Raw genomic sequence first — 22,800 nt, forward strand, 5'->3', positions numbered from 1 at the left:
ATCGAGCCCCGCATCGAGCCCCGCATCGAGCCCCGCATCGAGCCCCGCATCGGGCTCCCCGCTCCGCGGGAAGCCTGCTTCTCCCTCTCCCACTCCCCCTGCTTGTGTTCCCTCTCTCGCTGTATCTCTCTCTGTCAAATAAATAAAATCTTAAAAAATAATAATAATAATAATTTGGGAGAAACTAAAGAAAATATGAGATAAAAGTTTACCATTTTAGAGTGCTATGGATTGTTAAACAGGACACACGACTCAGAATCGATAAAAAAGAATTCGTTAAATTTACTATATAATATTTTTTAAAATTCTGGGTGGCAAGAAAACTCCAGAAAGTCAAAAGGATGATAATAAACATTTTAAAAAGGCACATATATATGACAGACATATTACAATTTTCTAAACACAGACAATGTTCCTCAAAATCTGTATAGTTAAAAGACAGTAACATAGTAGGAAATGGGCAGATATATGTGCAGACAATTTATAGAGAAAACATGTAAACAGTTTTAAATATATGAAATGAAGTTCCATCACATTTATAATTAAAGAAACTATTAATAATAAGGGAAGCCTAACTGACAAGCAAAAGTCAAAAACCTCAGTAATCCACAAGGTGTGGGGAAATAGGTTTTCTGCCCAGTCACCACTATTAACAGTACATATTATTCTTTTCCTGAATAATATTTTATTTTCCCTGAAGTGAATAATTAATGATTATATTTTTCTGTTTTAATTGATTTGGCTTTCTCACTTTTTTAAAAAAGATTTTACTTATTTATTTGAGAGAGACAAAGCAGGCATGCCCAAGTGCAGGAGCACGAGCAGGCCGGAGGGGCAGACGGAGAGGGAGAAGCAGACTCCCCACTGAGCAGGGAACCCCATGCCTGGCTCCATCCCAGGACCCTGAGATCATGATCTGAGCCAAAGGCAGATGCTTAACGACTAAGCCACCCAGGTGCTCCTTGGCTTTCGGACTTTTTGATGTGATGCTCCTCAGTTCATAATAACTACCTTCCATTCTTCTGCAGGGTTTGCAAAGTGATCACTGCTTCTTATATAGGCTCTATAAAGAACATGGGGGTGTCCGTAACTTATGTATTTTCTCTTCGGTCCTCTTATGATCTTCCAAATGTCTCCAAAATACACACACACACATTACTTACCATAATTATTTTTTTTTAAAGATTTTATTTATTTATTTATTTATTTATTTATTTATTTATTTATTTGACAGGGAGAGACCCAGCAAGAGAGGGAACACAAGCAGGAGGAGCGGGAGAGAGAGAAGCAAGCTTCCCGCTGAGCAGGGAGCCCGATGCGGGGCTCGATCCTAGGACCCTGGGATCATGACCTGAGCTGAAGGCAGACGCTTAACGACTGAGCCACCCAGGCGCCCCGCTTACCATAATTATTAAAATGTACTTGGTGCCTCTTTTTCCTAACCCTTACCAGAGGGTACAGCACACACTGAGACGCTTCTCTCCTAAGTACTCCTCGGTTTCTTCTTTATTAGGTCTGCTGAGCAAGTTTGCATTGCTCCATATACAGCTCACCCTCTAAAATTTTTCTAACATCACTGTCCACTGTCACTTTTTTTCTGTTCTCTTTGTCGGTTTCTGCCCTTTATAATTTCTTTACCATCTTTTTAACAGGGCTTCAGGGGATATAGAAAGGAAATGTATGGCGCAGCTTTCCTCCGCACTGCAAAACCACCTCACTCGAAGCCTAGTTATTAGAAGGCTAATGATCCATATACTTGCCAAGAATAAAAGGAGGGGCACAGCGGGTGATTTAGATATGAGCCAATTCCTCCATTCTGTCTCTACCCCCACCCCTTGGTGTTGAATATCAGCCTAAGTCTGTTACCTGATTTACTAGAAAAGAAAGCAGGGCAGAGGTCCCTGGCCTCTCTTTTCCTAGCTCAGGTTCATGTGTTCACCCTCCTTTCTTCCCTCCCTTCTTTTTCTAATAAACCCTGGTTTGGGGCTGAAGCTCTCCCATCAACTCTCCTGCCATACTCTGTCAGGAAGACACTGGGCAGAGGCCACCTCCTCAGGCACACCGTGTGTCTCTAAACGTGTCATAGACACAGCAATACCCACCAGGGGTCCCTGAACAACTTGTGGGGCTGGACGTTCACTGCAAGGATGAGCAAGTGACCACTTCACTGTTATGTGGTTTTATCTTGAAATTGCTTACACCTTGGCTGAGGAACTCTTGGCATCAAACTATTCTCAGTGTCACTAAGGAACAGCTGGGGTTGGGGGATGTTACTTCTGGTTCTTATGCTCTAGTCATTTGTATGATTTTGTATCAAGCAGACACTGAGGGACAAACAACCACAGACTGTGCTGGAACCAGAGTGGATCAGGCAGAGACGCTCAGCATCCAGGCCCCTGCTCTGCTCAGGGTTTGTGCTTAGCTCCCCCTGCAGTCCCGTCACTGTGTCACTCAGGGCACAGTAGTAAACAGCTGAATCTGACGCTTGCACTGAGCCTTTCTCCAGGTGGAAGGATTTGGAATCTCTGTCATAGGTGGATTCAAATCCTTTCTTGCTTGCCTTCTCCTTGTCCCTCGAGGCTTTCAGGAGGAGCTCTGGACCTTCTCCTGGATACTGGACATACCAGAGAAGAGTGGGGTAACTTGTCGTTGTATAAGTACAGTTTATAGTCAGGGAATCCTCTTCTGAGAGGGTCACTGGGCCTTCCATCTGGGTCACTGAATCTCCATGGGTTTGTCCTGAAGAAAAAGAAAAGAGACCTTGTCACCTTGGGCATAAAGCTCTTGGATAAAATTATAGTTAAAGGTTTTGCTGACACAACGCAAGAAAGAATCCAAATTTTAAGAGGCATTTACTTACCAAGCATTAAGAGTACCACAGTCATGAAGCCTGGAGAACACTTCATCTCTGGAGTGTCACCTAAATAATGTTCTTCAATCTTACCATGAAGAAAGGTTGGAGTGACAGAGAAATGATCAGTGCAAGCCCACATTTCACACAGGAAATGTGTTTGTGGTAAGAAGCTGCACCCCCTGGTGGACAGGGACTGAAATGGGTGCATGTTGGCCAGAGGCCTCCCAAAGTCAGCCATCTGTGTCATCCCTGACTTCGTGAGGCACATGTCAGTCTGCAGGTGGCCCTTGGAAGTCTGAACAACAGCAATCCTGACCTCTCAGGTCTATTTGTTCTTAAGACACTACCTGATATGGAAGTTCTTTAACATAGCATCCCAGGGCATTTCTGTAGCTGGGAGGATAGCAATCTTCATAAGTATTTTACTATATGACTTTATATTCTCATGTATCCATTGTGGGCCAGCCTATAACCCACTAACTGCCAGAAAAGGAGTAGGGGTTGAATATGCAAAAAGTAATAGAAAGTCAGGTCATTGCTGAGTGAATCTGTGTTTTTGGTATCATGCCCCAATATTTAGAACTGTGACTGTCAGTTTTTAAGCACTCACTAAATATTTGTTAAATTTAACAAAAATAATGGACAAATGGGCTTTACTTGAAATACAGTATTTATGTGGTCCTAAAATCATATCAATCATAAGGAATGCTATCTTTTTAATACAGTTTTTCAGAAGAAAAGTCACAGTATGTTATAGTCAAATATTTTAAGAGTCAACTATTCCTAAATTTCAGAATCATTAAAAAGTGAAAAATAAGAATTCTAGGCAGAAGAAACATCATACATGAAGTTGTCAGATCCCTATGGAATGAACTGAGATTCTTATGTTCTCACTGTTTTATTAACTTCAGCATAAAGTGACTAGTGTATGTGAATCAGGCAGCAAATACTAATGCTATACTCTTAACAGATTTTAGCCTCAAGGATGCCTTCCATTACCATGCCTCTGTCACATTTTGTTGCCAAGATTTAATTTTAAAAAAGTATTTCCCCACAAGGTAAGAAATCAGGATTATCAGGGTAAAGTTCTGGAGAGGGACACATCTTCTGTAAATCCCCATAACAGTTATCTCTAGACACATAGATGGAAGCTTAGCTCAGGCTGTTTCCTGGAGGCCACTCTCCAGAGATTCAGATCAAGGAGTTCATGAGTCCAGAGCCAATATGGGAAAGGTTTTCCAGATGCAGACTGAAGTAAGAAACACAGGCCTGGAAACACTTTAGATTCATGTATCCCTTCCTTTCCCCTCCACCTTCTAAATCACATTGTCAGAGCCTGCCACAAAACTATGCTAGAAAGGAATTTGGGACAAGATCCTACAAACCTATACTCAAATATGCAGGGAGAATCCCAAAGAGGTTGGGATGATGCTGGTTGAAAATAAACAGGGGGCAACTGGGTAACTCAGTCAGTTGAGCTTCAGGCTCTTGGTTTCGACTGGGGTCATGATCTCCGGGTCTTGGGATGGGAGTCACCAGAAGTCTGCTCAAGATTCTCTCCCTCCCCATCTTCCTCCCTCTCTGCCCCTCCCCCCACCCATGCTTGCACTCTCTCTCTCCCCCTCTCTAAAATAAATAAATGAAATCTTTTAAAAAAAAATAAACAGTATAGCACATGGATGCAGAAAGACATTATAACTTTAAGAAAAAGCATAGTTTCAGGCCAATGAAAGCCTACAGGAGAAATATTTTGCTTTTTGGGTCACACAAGAAGCCTTGGACAACATTGACGGAATATACTGCATAGAGAATTTGGATATTTAATGGCTTTTATTAATGTGTAATTTACATAACAATAAACTGCACCAAATTAAATAATTCTGTATGATTTGACTCATGTATATCCTTGTCAAACCATCACCACAATCTAGATAATGAACATATGCATCACCCCAAATGTTCCTTCATGTCTCTTTGTAATTCTTCTCACAACTCTCTCCTGCCCCATTTCCAGGAAACACTTTGGTCATGAAGTAGTCTACATATTTCATAATTTTGTATAAATTTTATACAGATTGCACTCTTTTGTCTGGCCTCTTCTCAACATAATTATTTTGAAATTCTTCATTGGTCATAATTATCAAGACAGTTTCTTTCTGTTGCTGTGTAGTATCCTGTCACATGCATATAAAACAATTTGTCTATTCATCTGTTGATGACCGTATCAATTGGTCCACACGGGGCTGTTAAAAATAAAGCTGCTGTGAACACTTGTGTTTAAGATATTCTATAGTCACGGGGCGCCTGGGTGGCTCAGTCATTGGGCATCTGCCTTCGGCTCAGGTCATGATCCCAGGGTCCTGGGATAGAGCCCCGCTTCGGGCTCCCTGCTCAGTGGGGAGCCTGCTTCTCCCTCTCCCACTCCCCCTGCTTGCATTCCCTCTTTCGCTGTGTCTCTCTCTGTCAAATAAATAAATAAAATCTTTAAAATATATATATATATTCTATAGTCATATGCTTTCATTTCTCTTGGGTCCATATCTGGGAGTAGAATGGTTGGATCATATGGTAGGTGTACATTTGACTTTGTTAAACCAATTTGTTCTAGTAGCTGTTTTTGTAGATTCCCTAACATTTTCTGCTCAATTATGCTGCGGTTAATAAAGATAAGTTCACTTCTTTCTTTCCAAACTGTATGGCTTTTATTTCTTCCATGTGCCTTATTGCATTGGCTAGAACCTCTACTTCAATATTAAATACAAGTGGTAAGAGCCAAAAGTCTTCCCTCGTTTCTGACACCAAGGAGAAAGCATTTCAGCTTTCACCATCAACTAGGACATTTGATGTAGGTCTTTTGTTAGCCCTTTTTTAAGTTGAGGAAATTCCCTTCAATTCTATCTAATTTGCTGGAAGTTTTAATCAGGAATGAACTTGGATTTTGTCAAATGCTTTCTCTGTACCTATTGAGATACCCTCCTAAACTGTTCATCTCCTACTTGTCAATCTCTTTGGATATATTATTGATAAATTGTCACAACAAAATAAATACTAAAGAAGACATCACTTCCCATTTTACAAATAATGAAACAAAGCTCAAAAGTATCCAGAAAGTTCATGGCAGAGCTAATAGTTTAGAAAACAAAGCTGGATGATAGTAAAAGCCTGTTCCCTGTTTTTGCCAATATAGATTGTTGTCAGAGAAAGATTGAGAGAGAGACTAGGCAGTAATAAAATGACTTCTTCCCAAGCCTTTGAAATATTTTAAGACAATCTTTTATAGGTTCTTTATTTATGCAAATGCAACCAATAAAAAAGAATTAAATAATTGCAGGGTTGGCTCTTTTACCAAAAGAGGAAAGAAAACATATTATAATGGATGCCCAAACTGCTCTTCAGGAGCTGACCATTGGGTAGTGGCTTCACCTTCCATTCAGAGCAATTATTAGACACTTGTTTTAAGCAATGCACTGTAGCAAGAGTGACAAACTCTCCTAGGGTTCTGTGATGCACCGATATATTGGAGCTCCATCCATGACTAGTGATCACTCTCTTTCTCTGTTCCTTGAAACTTGCTTGTGATAATGCAGTCCAGAACATAGTTATTCCAATTACCTACTATAAATGTTTCCCCAAAATTTTGAAATAGAATGGCCTTATGATCCAGAAATTCAACATCAGGAATCTATTCAAAAATTGAAAGAATTTGGCTATATCCCTATAATATTGAGGTGATTGTAGATTCCTATTTCCACCAAATGGTGGAAGAAACCCAAAAGTCCATCAAGAGATACAGATAAACAAAATGTGCTATGTACATACACTGGAATATTATCCAACCTTAAAAAGGAAAGAAATGTGGGCATGCGGTGGAACATGGATGAACCCTGAGGACATTATGTCAAATGAAATGTCACAAAATGACCAATACTGCATAATTCCACCTCTATGAGGTATCTAAAGTAGTCAAACTCATGGAAAGAGAAAGCAGAATGGTAGTTCCCAAAGACTGGAGGGATGGAATAATGGAGAGTTATTGTTTAATGAGTATAAATACTCAGTTTTTCAAGGTGAAAAGAATTTTAGAAATGGATGGTGGTGCTGGTTGAACAACAGTGTAAATGTATTTAATACCACTGATCTGTGCAATCAAAAAAATTTTTTAATGGTAAAAGTGTATGATAAAATGGTAAAAGTTTGTAATTAAAAACATTTCAAGAGATTCTTAAGATTTCTTCTCTACATATCTGTCTTCCTAAGAAATATAAGAGGGTGTTACAATACAAGACCAATTATCAACCATCCATTATCGTTCAAATTTTAAGGCACTGAGCAAATGGAGTTAGAGGTGGAAGGAGGAAAATGGAGAGAATGAGGATTTTGGAGTATGGAACATTTTTTAAAAGATTTTATTTGTTTATTTATTTATTTGAGAGAGAGAGCACGAGTAGGGGGAGGGGCAGAGGACACAAGGAGAAGCAGACTCCCCGCTGACCTGGGAGCCCGAACTGGGGCTAGATCCCAGGACCCTGGGATCCTGACCTGAGCCAAAGGCAGACACTTAACCAACTGAGCCACCCAGGTGCCCCTGGAGTGTGGAACACTGATCAAACAGGAGAGCTTGGAAGTGTGCAAACTAAACCATATGTTTGCAAAAAATACTTTTGAAGGAGTGTTGAAATCAAGAGCAGGAACAGACAAAGGGGAAAATTCATACTCTGCTCTTTCATTGTGTCCCCCTAAGAACCCCTAATGATGATCATTTGTTAATGAGACTGGTGGGAAGCAGGTAAGCCTTCTGTATGCAGACTGAGCACACCTATGCTAGAGGTGTTAATAAGATGGAATGAACACTAATATGAACTTGTCACAGAGCAGGACCCTTAAAAATTAAATGCAAGTACAACGACTCACAGTAAACAAACCTAATTAAATTAAATCATTACATGGTATAAAATGGCATGATATAAAACAAAAACACAAAAAGCACAGAGGCATTTCACAACTTTCCTTAGTCTAACAATGCCTGTAACATAATATATGCTCAATAAATATTTACTGAACAAATTGATCTGAAAATCCAACTATTCACACACATTATTACTGATTTTTAAGTCAAATGTTTCTAAATTTCCTTAGCCAATTCTTCTGGCTAAATCTAATTGCAAAATGGCAATTTGTTTACTGTGGCTATTCTAGTCTTCAATAAACAATTTCAACACAAATTTATAGGGATAAGGATGTTTTTGATGCATGATAACTTTTATCCAGCGAGATATTTTCTTAGAGTGAGTTTTTCCCTTGAAGCCTATACCTGTTCCACTTCTTGTCTGGGATGGCAATCCCCCGCCTTGGGCCCTACAGCAGGGAGATGCATCAAGAAGAGCCCTGGGGTTTGGCTACAGCCCCCTCCATCACGCATTTTACTGTAGACTCCCTCAGTGCACAGAAATACACCACAGAGTCCTCCAGCTCTGAATCAAAGGTGACAAGTTGGATGGGTTTTCTTGTCTTCGGGAAATCCAATGAGTAGCAACCTTCTGTAGCATTTTGCTGGCTGTAAGAATCTTGATGAATACGGAATATCATCACTCCACCACTGGGCTACTTGTACCACATAGACTATAACTTAGATCACTGGTGTTATATGTGCATTCCAGAGTGACAGCACCCTTCTCCTGCACCAACTTTGCTGGTTGGGCTTGTTACCTTCTGACAATTATGGATCCTAAAGGAAAAAAACATGGAATCAGGGGTGTCAGAGTAAGTGATGCGGCACAAAGAAATTCTGTATTACATGCTACAATCCCTCCTTCCCATAAGACCCACAGGAGACTGCCTATCTCCCTTGTTTTAGGTCATAGAGCAGGCACATTCCCACTGGGACTCTCCCTACCTAGCCACATGGAAGCCATGACCACCTTCAGGAGCCTGGAGAGCAACAAGTTTGAGTTCTCCCACTAGATGGAAAATGTCTTCTTCTTCAATTTCAGAGCTTGGCACCATGAGGGGAGTCTGACAGGGTGAGGGAAGGACTGCTGAGTATGTGTTGCTGTGGCCCAAGAACAGGAAACAGGGCTTTCCTGGTGTAGCAAATGTGTGGGTCATGTCACACTTCTCTATGAAAGAGCTGAGATTCCCACTACCCAAAATTCTTTTGCATTAAGCCACTTTAATTGAGAACCTTACATCTGAAAATAAATATGAGTAAAATTTATATTGAAATGCGGATTTGAGGATTGATGGTTTAACTAACTGTGATGTTCATTCATTATATCTGCGATAAAGTGGGTGGGTGGCACTTAAAGAAAATATGACAGATAGGGCTCACTTTGGGAGCACATTTTCTAAAATTAGAATGGTACAGAGAAAATCAACATGGCCCATGTGCAAGAATGACATGCAAATTCATGAAGCATTCCATAATCTTTAAATACCACATGTAATGAATTATGGAAACAACATAAGACGTAAGAATCATGAAAAAAGAATGTAAGAATCATGTATGCCTGCCCTATGTGATTTCACCCAAGGTAGACATAAATCACTTTATGATAAGAAGACGAAGTGTTTAGACTAATCACTGTAGCTCTTTCAATGTACCTACTGTTATGTCAGTGTTCCTCCTCACTGTCAATGTCTATACAGATGCCTGTGTTGGGGCCAAATTCAGAAAATTCTTAATCACTTTTTGCTAAAGAGCGTAGACTGAAGACCTCAGACAATAGATCCTGTCACCGAGGTCTCCTCACTGTTTCATTTCCACAGCTCAGCTCAGTTCTGTTCAGAAAGGCCAGAATAGATGCCAGAGTTTGGTCATTAAGTTATCAATCCTTTGAATTTATACTTTTCCTCTTACCTCAGCTGAACCATAGTAAGCTTCCATGCTTCGTATGCTCAGTTCTGAGGACACGAGGTAACCACTCAGTCTTCTTATACTCCTTCTCTCCCCCAGTACCCTCAACACACACACACACACACACGCACACTCATGCACACACACGCAGATACCAACGTGGGCAACGCCATCTTCCTCAATTATCCAAAAGTATGTGGTGCTGTTTTCCCTGACCCTTTCCGGAGGGCACGGCACACACAGGTGCTTCTACAATAGGTCCGGGTTTCTCCTTGTCTAGTCTTTCATGCAAGTTTGCCCTTATCCATATACAGCTCATTTTCTAAAATTGGTTGGTGTCACTGTCTGCTTTTTTCATGTTTCTGTTTGTGCCTATGGCTTTCTGCCTTTTGGGATGTCTTTACTAAATTTTTTAAAGAATATTAGAGAGGCACCTGGGTGGCTCAGTCAGTTAAGCTTCTGAGTTCAGCTCAGGTCATGGCCTCAGGGTTCTGAGATTGAGCCCTGCCTCCTACTCCTTGCTCAGCAGGGAGTCTGCTTCTCCCTCTCCATCTGCCCCTCCCCCTGTTTGGGTTCATGCACTCTCTCTCAAATAAATAAATAAATAAATAAATAAATAAATAAATAAATAAAATCCTTTAAAAAAAGAATATTAGAGAAATCAAGAGATAAACGTGTATTATTAATTTACCATGCGTGGTTTTTTTTTTTTTAGAGATTTTATTTTTAAGTAATCTTTACACCCAACATGGCCTTGAACTTAAAACCTCGAGGTCCAGAGTCCCAACTCTACCCACAGAACCAGCCAGGCACCCCAAATCTACCATGTTTATCCAAATGTCTGAGAAAACTCTTATTATATATCCCTCAAATTGTTTAAAGTATATTTTCACATGCATTTATATTTACACAGGTTGGAAAATAAAAATTACATTTTAAAACAATTAAATAAAAAAATCACTTTAAACTAAAAATATATAAATAAGATAATAGGGAATGTATTAATATTCTGATCATAGCCCATTCATAAAATCTGCAGATAAGGAGATGATAATTAAAGAAGATTGCAACAATTTTGACAAAGTCTTGCACTGCAACAGACATTGCTTTTCTATTATTCTTTACACAACTTCACTGACTCCCATACATTCTCCAGTCCCATGATTTGTGGCTCTCTGTGAGAGGTTGTAAAACAGGAGTTAGAAAAATCTACAGGATTTCCCTCCCAGTGTCACCTATCGATCTATATTGTGAGGAAACATCAGTGCAAGAGCATTTTCTCTCACCGTATTTCCTGGGCACTGAGAACAATCTCATTTGAGTTCCTATTGTCAGAAAGCCAACTGATCTATTTAACTGTCCAGGACATGAGCCACTTCCTCCATTCTGTTTCTGCCCACACCCCTTCATGTTGAATATCAGCCTGAGTCGCCACCTGATTCACTAGAAAGAAAGCAGGGCAGAGGTCGCTGGCCTCTCTTTTCCTTGTTCGGGTTCATGTGTTCACCTTCCTTTCCTCCCTTCCCTTCTTTCTCTAATAAATCCTGGTTTGGGACTGAAGCTCTCCCATCAACTCTCCTGTCATACTCTGTCAGGAAGACATTGGGCATCACCACCTTCTCAGGCACACTGTGTGTGTCTAAAGATGTCATAAGACACAGCAACACCCACCAGGGGTCCCTGAACAACTTGTGGGGCTGGACGTTCACTGCAAGGATGAGCAAGAGACCACTTCATTGTCATGTGATTTTATCTTGAAATTACTTATGCTCTGGCTGAGGAACTCTTGGCATCAAACTGTTCTCAGTGTCACTAAGGAACAGCTGGGGTTGGGGGATGTTACTTCTGGTTCTTATGCTCTAGTCATTTGTATGATTTTGTATCAAGCAGACACTGAGGGACAAACAACCACAGACTGTGCTGGAACCAGAGTGGATCAGGCAGAGACACTCACATTCTAAGTTCCTGTCCTGCTCAGAGTTTGTGCTCCACTCCCCCTGCAGTCCCGTCACTGTGTCACTCATGACACAGTAGTAAACAGCTGAATCTGACGCTTGCACTGAGCCTTTCTGCAAGTGGAAGGATTTGGAATCTCTGTCATAGGTGACTTCAAATCCTTTCTTGCTTCCCTTCTCCTTGTCCCTCGAGGCTTTCAGGAGGAGCTCTGGACCTTCTCCTGGATACTGGATATACCAGAAAAGAGTGGGATACCCAGTTGTTGAATAGGTACAGTTTATAGTCAAGAAAGCCTCTTCTGAGAGGGTCATTTGGCCCTCTGTCTGAGTCACTGAGTCTCCATGGGTTTGTCCTGAGGAAAAAGAAAAGAGACTTGCGTCACTTTGGGCATAAAGCTCTTGGATAAAATGATAGTCAAAGGTTTTGCAGACACAACGCAAGAATGAGTCCAATTTTTAAGAGGCATTTACTTACCAAGCATTAAGAGAACCACAGTCACGAAGCCTGGAAAACACTTCATCTCTGGAGGATCACCTAAATAACGTTCTTCATTCTTACCATGAAGAAACATTGGAGTGACAGAGAAATGATCAGTGGAAGCCTACATTTCACACAGGAAATGTGATTGTGGTAAGAAGCTGCACCCCCTGGTGGACAGGGACTGAAATGGGTGTATGTCGGCCAGAGTCCTTAAACAATGAAAAAGACAATACCAGACTGGTCATGCAATTACAACTCCAGACCCCTTTATAAAATCCAAACCTTGGAGAAGCAACATTAATTCAAGTTGCTGAATTAATGAAAATCTCATATATATGTCATTTTACAAAAAAATCATGTGGTCAGTGTCGGTCAATATGTTTTTAATGTTGGTCACAACTTTCAAATACTATAAAGACAATGAGGTTTCTTAACTTTCTAACTTTTCTTAACCCTTTCATGTATCTCCTGCATCCTATTAGAAATGCACAGTAAATACATGAATTTTTTTTGTATTCATGTAATTCAAAAACTTTTGTCAGAAAGACAAAGTCTCACAGCAAAAAAGACAACGTAGGAACTAATAAAAAATGCTTGAGCAGGTCATCTGAATATACATTTCCAACTAAGAGCCTTATGTAACCACTTCTTTAGAAACATAAAACAGAACCATGGAAAAGTTCAATAATCCCATCTTGGTTACAGAAAATTTGGCACAAATTTTGTAAAGAATCACTAGGAATGATTGATTTGATGATCCACTAGAACAAGATATATCAAAGCCAAGACAGCTGCCTGGTGCAGCCAAATGATCTCTACTGAGCACTTGCTACAATCCTCCAGAGACAACGCATCACACTGAGAATATATTGGATGCAACATTAAACAAACACCAGTGGGGAGACTTTTCTAGGATGGCAGACAATGGGGCTATTCATGCCTTTCTGGAAGTCAACAAAATCCCATGAAGTTGGAAAGGTGAAATATGCTCTGAAATACTGTCCTAAGGAAACATTTGAGTATCTCCAAAGGGATCTTACACAACTGCATTCCTTACATGAGCTATGAGTACGGACGGGTAATAGGATTTTATTTTCTACATGGATGGAACCACTCTCTTGCCTGAAAATCACAGCAATCACAAGAGTCCAATATCAACTGGATTTTGTGTTTACTGCCTATTCCATTTCAATTACTCTCTAGATAGCAGAGGAAATTTCTCTGGGACAGTTAGGTAAGGTCAGGCCTCACACAGAAACTTCCCTTCTCCTATCACACCCTAATCCTGTGGAAAAGTGGAAACAACAAATGGAATATTAAAACTGAAATGAATTATTATAGCAGTTACCCTTGAACTACTGTGGCCTGGCAGAGCCTTAGCCCTCGTGGCCCTGCATCCTTCCCTTACAAAGTCCTAGGCTGTCTCATTATAAACTGTTCACTGTGGCCCACATAACTCAGATGTCCCAACCCATACGTATTCCAACCTTCACAAACTGAACTAGGTAAGTGAACCCTTGACACTCTTTCTTTCATCCCAGGTACAGGCTGTTCTGTGGCCATTCATTTAATCACCATTACATGACCTAAATCTTTGGTGCTCTGAACAAAGTCTCAGAAAAAGATTGCCATTGAGATGCATGAAATGACCTTATATATACAATTTATTACCAGTTTGGCAGATAAAGTACAAAAATGGACCCTTGGCTACATGTTTATCAACTAGTATGACATTATGCATATTTCACTGACAAGAATTGAAAAAGTTACTCATATTAGAGGTCTTAACCTGAGGTTCTCCAGAAAATCAACAGAAGGAGACAGTCCACAGGTGAGTGCATATGGAAGATCCTTGAAATAAACATGTAATTGCATGAAGCAGACAGATCCACCAAGGTCATTAGAAGAGAATTCTCCTAGATGATTGGAACCACCAATTTTAATACTTTGCATCCTTTTGTGGTTCTTTTTATTCATTTTAGAGGTATTTTTCCATTTTAATGGTAAAGTATTACATACTTCTGATTATCTTGACTTTGTTCTCTTACTAATAAAATAACTTGCATGCGTATAGCTTTTATTTGAGACAATACCCACCCTAGCGCTATAGTTCAGCTCTGCACAGACTTTGCTAGTGTAACAAAGATTAAAAATTATTGCAGGGGTGCCTGGGTGGTGCAGTTGGTTAAGCATTGGATTCTTGGTTTCAGCACAGGTCTTGATCTCAGGATCGTGAGGTTGAGCCCTGTGTTTGGCTCTGTGCTCAGCGGGCAGCCAGCTTGAGATTCCCTCTCCCTCTTCTTGTGCTCTTCCCACTTGAGCTCTCTCTAAAATAAATCAATTAATTAAAAAAAAAGAATCACTGGATGTGTTATTTCATATGATCTCCTGGAAAAAAGAAGTAATAACCATACCCTAATTGGTACTGCTAGAGTGAATCTTCATAAATTAAATTACCCCTAAAATGTGAAAAAGTATCTATTGATAAAAATTTAGGATGGAGTTCATTCAACTAAACTTGTGTACAGAACGTGATCTTAATTAGATGAGTTTACCCAAACTTCAACACAATCTCTGTATTATCAATGGCCAAATATATTTTGTAGAACTATAAGTCAAGTCTGTAAAGGAATTCAAAACTTGAAATGATGAATTATTCCTATGAAAATAACTTCAAAGTTCAAAACCTCAGAGGTAGGAAACACTGAGAGTGGAGACAGAGGTGAAGTCATGTGTGTGCCCTGTGGCATGTGCTTCCACCCACCAAGACATATGGTTCTCAGAAGCTTATGGATTGTATGCTCCCATCAATATGACATTTTTCAAACACAAAAATAAGAATAGACCAATGTTTGCAAGGAGTGGGGAATAGGGAAGCATGTAATGGCAAAAGAATAGCACAAGGGAGTTTTGGAGAGCAAAGAAACTATTCTGTATAGTGATTGTATGATGGTTACATGATCTATACAAAGTATTAAATTTCAGAATTCACAGAAACGTACACCAAAAATAGTGAATTTTCTATATAATTATTTTAAAATAAAAAATTTAGGGGGACCTGGATTGCTCAGTTGGCTAAGGGTCTGCCTAGAGGTCGGATCATAATCTTGGGGTCCCAGGATATAGCTCTGCATCTGGCTCCCGGCTCAGACAGGAGTCTGCTTCTCCCTCTCCCATTGCCCCTCCTTCCTGCACAAGCCCTCTGTCTCTCTCTCTCTCTCTCTCAAATAAATAAATAAAATCTTAAAAAAAAAACTCAATTGGGGTATTATAAATAAATAAATAAATAATTTCAACACTGACGTCAAAATGGCAAAATAGGAATTTTCTACCATGTCCACCTCCCCCTCCCAAAAAAAAACCCCATTGATTTTCACAGTCATACACTAAACTAAAGAGAGTGCCTATGAAGAAGTCAAGCAGGGAAGACACAGCACATCATGGAACAAAACAAATCTGAGATTGGATAGATTGAGGAGGGCATGAAGAACAAATTCACTTTACCCTCCTCACCCATGCCCATGTGACACAACTCCGAGCCAAGAGAAACCTTCCAGCCTTGATTTCCCCATGGAGGGAAGTGAGAACATGTGAGTGAACACATGGCCCTCCAGCTCTGGAGGTTGCTGCCAAAGAGAACCCTCTTTCTAGCCCCATCCAGGATACTGAGGTGTACTGCTCACTGGGGAGTGGGGTTCACCTAGTAGAACAGCACCCAGGGCTCTTGGAGGGCAGTAAACCAACAAGGACCCTACAAACCATGGCACAGCCTCCATTAGGAATCTGCCCATGAGCCACTGGAGATGGCCTGCATGCAGACCCTCACAAATGGTCCATGGGCACACACAACACTCAGTCTGTCACCCATACATCATCCCACCCTGTGGCCTGCTACCAGCACACACAGGGCGGCAACAAGAGTGAACTTTTGTAAGGGGCTAGCGAGCATGTGCTGAAAGCAGCCCCCCTCTGCCAGATTGGGAGAAATCGCACATAGGCAGTCAGCACCATCCTAGAGAAAGCAAACAAAAGGGAGACTCTCAGCACCCAGTCTGCCTTCACAGGATCAAGAGAAGGCCTTAAAGTTTGTAGCACATTGTCGCAGGAAGTAGGAAACAAATAGCCAACCCTGCTGAAGGTTGAAAGCCTGAATGTGTCTGGATCTGAGCTATGTACTCACTGCACACTCTGGCTAAAACACTGCATCAGTTCTCATCTAAGTATGATCAAGCATTCAAACCTGTAGGGACTGCACCCTCTCTGCCACTTCTAACTTGATTTAAGAAGAAATAAACTAATAATACAGAAACATGCTTCCTTCTGATTCCATTATCAGGCCTGGAGGAATTGGACCAATCGGGAGTCACCTTCCTTCTACTGCAAATATGGAGCTGGAAATATAAGGAGGGAAAGAATCAAGCCCGTTGACGTGTTGGGCTACAGTTCTAACCTTCTTTGGTTGGATGTGATAAACTGAATTTAATCTGAGGACTTCCCCGGTAAGAGAAAGCCAGTTACCTAATACCCAGCAATCATAACTCAGCTAAGAAGAAGCACTGTCACCCTATCAATTGCCAATTATATCCATCGTTAGTTATGAAGACTTGGAGGGACCTTGAAAGGAGCCTATCCTTGAGTAGGGGCGGGAGAATGAAGGAATTAAATATTTACTCAATTTGTTTCATTCCATTGATTTCTCTGCAGCACTAGAGAAATAACTTTTTTAAAAAAAAGAAGGTTGTAGTTAGTAATGTTTAATTCAGTCAAACATGAACACGTGGAGGGAGGTCGGTAGCACATCATCTCTACATTAGCCATTAGTCCAAATGCCTTCGTGCAATCTACTAATAGTAAGGTGGTTGATACATGCATATAAAAGTTTTCCCATATTATCACAGAAAGAAAGGTTTTCCTTATAATGATAACAAAAAATACAAGTGCAAGAATATATTGAATAAGCTTCTAACAGCAGAGCATCATTAAGAAAGAGAGACATTAAAATGGAAAGAAACAGTATGTTCTCAAACAATCAAATAATCACATATACACTTTAAGGACTTATTTTTCACAAATCAATTTATAAATATAATTCAAACAGAAAGCTTAAATTAAAATTATGAGTCAGTAACAGAATTGTCCTTTCCTTCTTTTGTTATCATCTACTAATAATCAATGATGTGGAAAAGTTTTCCTAGGTACTAAAAATATAGAAATGAATGAAATACAAAATTCTGTCTCCTAAGTTGTATTAGAGAGTTATTATGAACAAACACTTACAGAATTTTGCAAATGAGAAGAGATTTCTGAGTTTTATCTGAAGCTCGCATTGTCAAATCACTCCCTATCTAAATTCTCCTTAAACACACAAATAGTACTTCCCATCTGTGTGCTTGAAGGAAAATCTGGGGCACAATTTCTGAACAAGAAAGTATTCAAGGCACATAAAAATGGCGGTCAAGGGGTGTCTGGGTGGCTCAGTAAACTAGGCAGCTGACTTCAGGTCATGTCATGATCTCAGGTTCCTGGGATCCTGCTCTCCAAGCTCAGAGGGGAATCTTCTTCTCCCTTTCCTTGTGCCCCTCCTCCCACTCATGCTTGCACTCTATTTTTCTCTCTCTCTCTCAAATAAAATCTTTTAAAAAAAGAAGTGTCTGTCAAATTTTGCCCCAAATACAGAGGAACAAAATTAATTTGAAAGTGTAATTAATTAAAATATACCACAGGTCTATATTAAAGCACATATTAAATGGAAACTTAAAAAAATAAATTTTTTAAAAAGCAGATGTTTGAGGGAGACTTGATAAAGTGGGGAATGATCAAATCAAAATACATAAAGTGAAAAAATCATGATCCAAATTATAATAAGAATTTTTAGCATAACAGGAATATTAGCAATATTATCTGATTACAGAACTATCACTTTCATATTTGCATTTTCTGTCTTTCTATATTAGGTATGTAATGTTTTAGAATCGAAAAATCATAAATGTTACTTTGAAACACAATACTTAAGTGCCCATCCATAGTAAGGACTGTATTGCTGGTACCTAGGGGTTATTTATAGAAGAGCAGTCTGAATAGCAAATGTAAAGTCATCTTAAAACCTGAATTTCAAAATAAAACATTACTAACTCCATTCAAGAATCCATTAAAAAACAGTCATCCAACAAAAGGTTCTAAACCTGTCTGGGTCATCTCCATCTTAATAGTTTTATTATATGCTTGTAATGTCTACTACATTAGCTTCCACCTACAGACAAACAACAGTACAAAAGCTATACTCGAAGGTCTGTGTCAAAGGACAGCGGGCTGCCCCAATTGCAGGTTTGAGTGCAGGCAGCAGGTGCCTGGGAAGCAATGTGTGCTTGCTGAGCAGAAGTACACAGCTGAGTCTTCGGGTTGGGTGTCTTTGATGTGCAGGGAGAAGCGTTTGGCCGTCCTATTCAAAAAAACAGTGAGTCTTTGGTCTTCTTTTTTGGCCATGCTTGAACTAACGTATATAAGGAGCTGGGGACCTTTTCCAAGTTCTTGCTTATACCAAGGGAAGTAATTTGAGGTACTGTCTGAATAACTGCAGTTGATAACAGAGCTGCTTCCCTGCTGGACACTCAGGGTAGAAGGATGCTGCTCCACCTTCTCTCCTTGGCTGAACCCTGTGCAGAAAGAAAAGGTCAGAGGAAGGAGAAGAGATTCCAGATTATTCTGCTTCAGAATTCTCCTCTTCTACACTAACTGAAGGAAACCTGAGTAAAGGCAGTCTTGACTTCTGAAGAATATCCACTAATACACTGTTTCCCATAAACCCTCAACTCACAGTTCAGCTGCAGCCACGAGAATATGATTAAAGCTCCCATGGATGTCTTCATGGTTCCTCCCAGTTACAGTCACTTTGACAATTGCAGCCTCCAGCCAGCTCAGCTCCTCCTCTTGTCAGGCCATCCCTTCTTTCCTCTAACAGAGTACTTTCCCACATTGTCTACCAGCCAATAAGAAAAAGACCCTGCTTCTGGCGTAGCCAATCAGATGCACTAAAATGAACCCTCCACGTGTTCTGCATCAGCACAGGTGCATCTGTGGTCACATCTTGTGGTCACATCTCCACTGAACTCACTGGGGAAATGCTCTTCTCTTAGCCTGTGCCTCTGAGGGACTCAGGTGAATCAAGGCAGCAATAGTCAAGCAAATTATATCTTAGATCAGGGATGAAGTGCACAGTGAGAATGCGGAGACTGAGATTTATACCTCTGCACACTACTGAGTCACTGTTAATAAGTTGGAAAGAGGTAGATGCTATTGCTATTTATTCAGTGATGGCCCTGGGGTACATGTTTAAAGTCAGGAAGGATTCAAGATTCAGTCTCTTAAACAAAGAAAATGTAAAACCTTCCCTTTCTGCCAAATCTACCATCCTCATTTGTCTGTTATGGAGAAAAACTATTTGTAAAAGGAACTTGGAAGCCAAAGATTAGAGTAAGAGAGAGAAGATCATATGATATTTCAAATGCCTCTTTTCTCAGACTCTGCTCCTCCTCTAGTCTTGCTCATGACCTTGCAATTCCCAGAGAGTTGACTGTACCAGCAGTCAAAATGTTTAATCTTCCCTCAATTAAGATGACTATGACAAAAGTAAAAGTCCAAATCTTAATGATAAAGGAGCAGGAGAGTAACTTAAATCAGTTATTACTATTTCAACTATAGGAAACTTTTTGACCCAAGGTTTGAATAATTTGAATAGAGAAATCTGACATGATTTAAGAAATCTATTTGAATGCTGTATGTCTTATATAATGCAAAGTATTGAAAGACAGAGTGGAGAATTCTGAGAAAACATCAAGATGCAAACTCAGGAAATATAACCGTATGTAACTTTATACTTGAAGTGATTACATTTTTCTCCAATCAAAATAGATGACATGTCCTCCAATGCAATTACTGACCCATAGCCTCAGGAAAATTTCCTCTAAAGTATTAGCCATCTATCCTGTCATGCTTCCCACTTCCTGACCAACACTAATTCACATTCCATACTCCATCATATTTCACCTAAACACCACTGCAGTGTTCTTTCCCCAAGACTCATTGATAAAGTTCTCCAGTCCTTGAGTTTCCAGAATTATCTCTCTCTGCCAAAACCCCTTTCTCATTTACATTACTTTCTGGAAATTTCTGATGTCCCCTGTGAGAATAAATCCAGGGAAACATAAATATTGTGTGCTCCAGGAAAGGACCAACAGGAAACTGGCCCTAAAGAACTGATCAGGAGAAATGGTCTCTGGGAACCAAGACTACCTCATTTCCAAAAGTGGAAGCCCCTTTCCTGTGATTCCTACTCATGGATCCTCAGAAATGACCAAGAATAAAACTCATCTTCCTTCCACCTCTCCCACCCTGAAAGATTTAAAGACAGCTATGGTGAAGGATATCAACACAATATATAAATATATGCATATATATGAAATGTGTTTTTATGTATGGAAAACTTCTTGATTCGGAGAAATTTCCTCTCTCACCCATTCCCCATTAAATAAGAATTCTCAAACTGTTCTTTTGGCAAATTTCCGTCTTATCTGAGATAGATATTTAGATCAATATTTGCACTTTTGAGGTGTGACACTCAGAACGGAATGTAATGGACTGAATATGACCATTCATATGAATAATGCTCTTCCATGCATTAAGTATTGTACAAATAAGGCCATCCCTTGGGCAAAATTCCCAGCTCCCTGATTATTTCATAGAATATTGTTGTACTTATGGTCAAAGTGTTGGCCCAGAAAATCTTCATCTACCTTCTTCATGGACTGCCAGCTGCAGGAATCTTCCAATTCCAATGATCTTTTTTGCACTATGTGTGAGTTATACTCATTATACTCAACCTGCTTTCAAGGGATGTCCACCTGGGATAAGAAATGTATTTGCTATTTTGGGGCAAGTCCTTAGAAATACATGTCGGTGTTCACACGGCACCATCACCTTTGGCTTTCTTCTATAGACACAGTGAGTGATGCATGAGTTTGCTGGTAAAATAACAGTGGCTCAACCTGAGTTGTCTTTCCTGCCCAAGGTCTCAGACATTTACACAAAGTGGAACTCTCCATTCAGGCATTCAAACTGAGGGACCATGACTTTTTCAGACCCAAAGTGCAGAGATAAATGCCTGGGCTTGCATTAGACACTTTCTCTTTATTCAGCACGAAGGTCCTACAGCAAGGAGGCAGGGGAAAGAATGCTAAAGAGGAAGTGAGGAAACCCTGTGTCTTTCCCCTCCAGCTCATTCACTACCTAATTGTTCCATACTGTCACCTTGGAAACAGTCTCTCTTGTGTAAAGTAAGTGGCTGGGCTTGCATTAGACACGTTCTCTTAACCAAGCAGGATGGTCCTATAGCAAGGAGTGGAAAGAATGTCAATAAGGAAGTGAGGAAACCCACTTTCTTTCTCACCTCACTCATTCACTACTTAATTGTTTCTTACTGTTATCTAGGTTACAGTCTCTGATGTGTAAAATAAAGTTGGACTCAAAAATTTCTAAGGGCGCCTCCAGCTCTAAATTTCTTTTGTACTATATTACAAGGCAAAAATTTATTGATGACCAGTTGTGTGCACTGTGGACAAGTGTCAGAGTGGGGTGAAATTGCCTACATCATAGAACCCCAAGACTATTTTCACAGCTACATGTGATCTAGTGGGTCTGAGGATGATCTTAATCAATGGCTGAGGCCTCTTCAGAAGCAGAGATACAGTCCTCAGGATGAAATCTTATCAGGGTTTTCATTTCTTCCAGAAGATCAATAACGTATCAAGGAGAACTAAATCCATTAAAAATGTAATAAAACAGGATTTATTCACTGAGTGGAAAGTCCTTCACAGGCAGTGAGACCAGGGGGCTCCGTGGCTGAACTATGGGTAAGCAGGATATTCTTCTGGAGATGTATTTCTTATATATATCTATTACAAATAATTTATATATCCTACTGAAAAAAGGACTCTCTGCAGTTGAGACAACCTAGGGGAGGTGGATGAGCTTACTGATACGGAAAGCGAGAAACACTTCTTAAAACAGCCTAATTGCTTACTGGATTCTGGCTTTCTCCTTGAAACTTTACTTTGGAGTTTCAAAATTTCCAGCCACGGATATCTATACAATTTTTGAGATCATTTCAAAATGAAAACTTGGGAACATCATTCAAAAAGCAGGGGAAAAGCGTCATTAGGTAACGTTTCTAGGGGAATCCTTTACCTAAAATGCTTTAACTCTTCATACATATTAGTTTCATTCTCTCAATTTAATTCTTCAAAGACTTTCTTCTTTTCAACCATCTCAACCAAGTTCAAAGAAAAATGAGGCCCATGTACTGAAGTACCCAGTGCACCTCCTGCCCCCACACAGGCATAGCCTCTCATATTGTCAACCTCCCCCGGACACACTTTACAATGAAGGAACTTATGCTGCCAGATCATATCACCCAAAGCCCACAGTTTATCTAGGGTTCACTCCTGCTGTTGTATATTCTATGGGTTTGAACAAAGGTAAGTATGTATCCACCATTATACTATCGTAGAGACTAGGCTCACGACACTAAGTATTTTCTGTGCTCTTCATCCCTGCTGCTCCCTTCAACACTTGGCAACCACCATCTTTTACTGCCTCCATAGTT

The 22,800-nt window shown here is 40.1% G+C and overlaps 1 non-coding gene and 3 gene segments (V, D, J or C); 1 reads left to right on the plus strand and 3 right to left on the minus strand.

The window, feature by feature from the left end:
• Window positions 1–2,074: 2,074 nt before the first annotated feature.
• Window positions 2,075–2,942, minus strand: LOC118003673. The segment is given in 2 exon segments: window positions 2,075–2,739; window positions 2,861–2,942. Coding segments are annotated over 2 exon segments (495 nt in total).
• A 6,232-nt stretch (window positions 2,943–9,174) lies between these two features.
• Window positions 9,175–9,281, plus strand: LOC118003762. The gene has a single exon (XR_004677401.1). It is a non-coding gene; the product is annotated as a U6 spliceosomal RNA (small nuclear RNA).
• Window positions 9,282–11,526: 2,245 nt separating this feature from the next.
• LOC118003666 lies at window positions 11,527–12,183 on the minus strand. The segment is given in 2 exon segments: window positions 11,527–12,015; window positions 12,138–12,183. Coding segments are annotated over 2 exon segments (495 nt in total).
• Window positions 12,184–18,437: 6,254 nt separating this feature from the next.
• Window positions 18,438–19,011, minus strand: LOC118003500. The segment is given in 2 exon segments: window positions 18,438–18,796; window positions 18,958–19,011. Coding segments are annotated over 2 exon segments (411 nt in total).
• Window positions 19,012–22,800: the final 3,789 nt, after the last annotated feature.

The sequence above is a fragment of the Mirounga leonina genome, unplaced genomic scaffold, assembly GCF_011800145.1.
Source record: "Mirounga leonina isolate KUSES-001 unplaced genomic scaffold, KU_Mleo_1.0 Mir_91, whole genome shotgun sequence".
Classification (NCBI taxonomy): Eukaryota; Metazoa; Chordata; class Mammalia; order Carnivora; family Phocidae; genus Mirounga; species Mirounga leonina.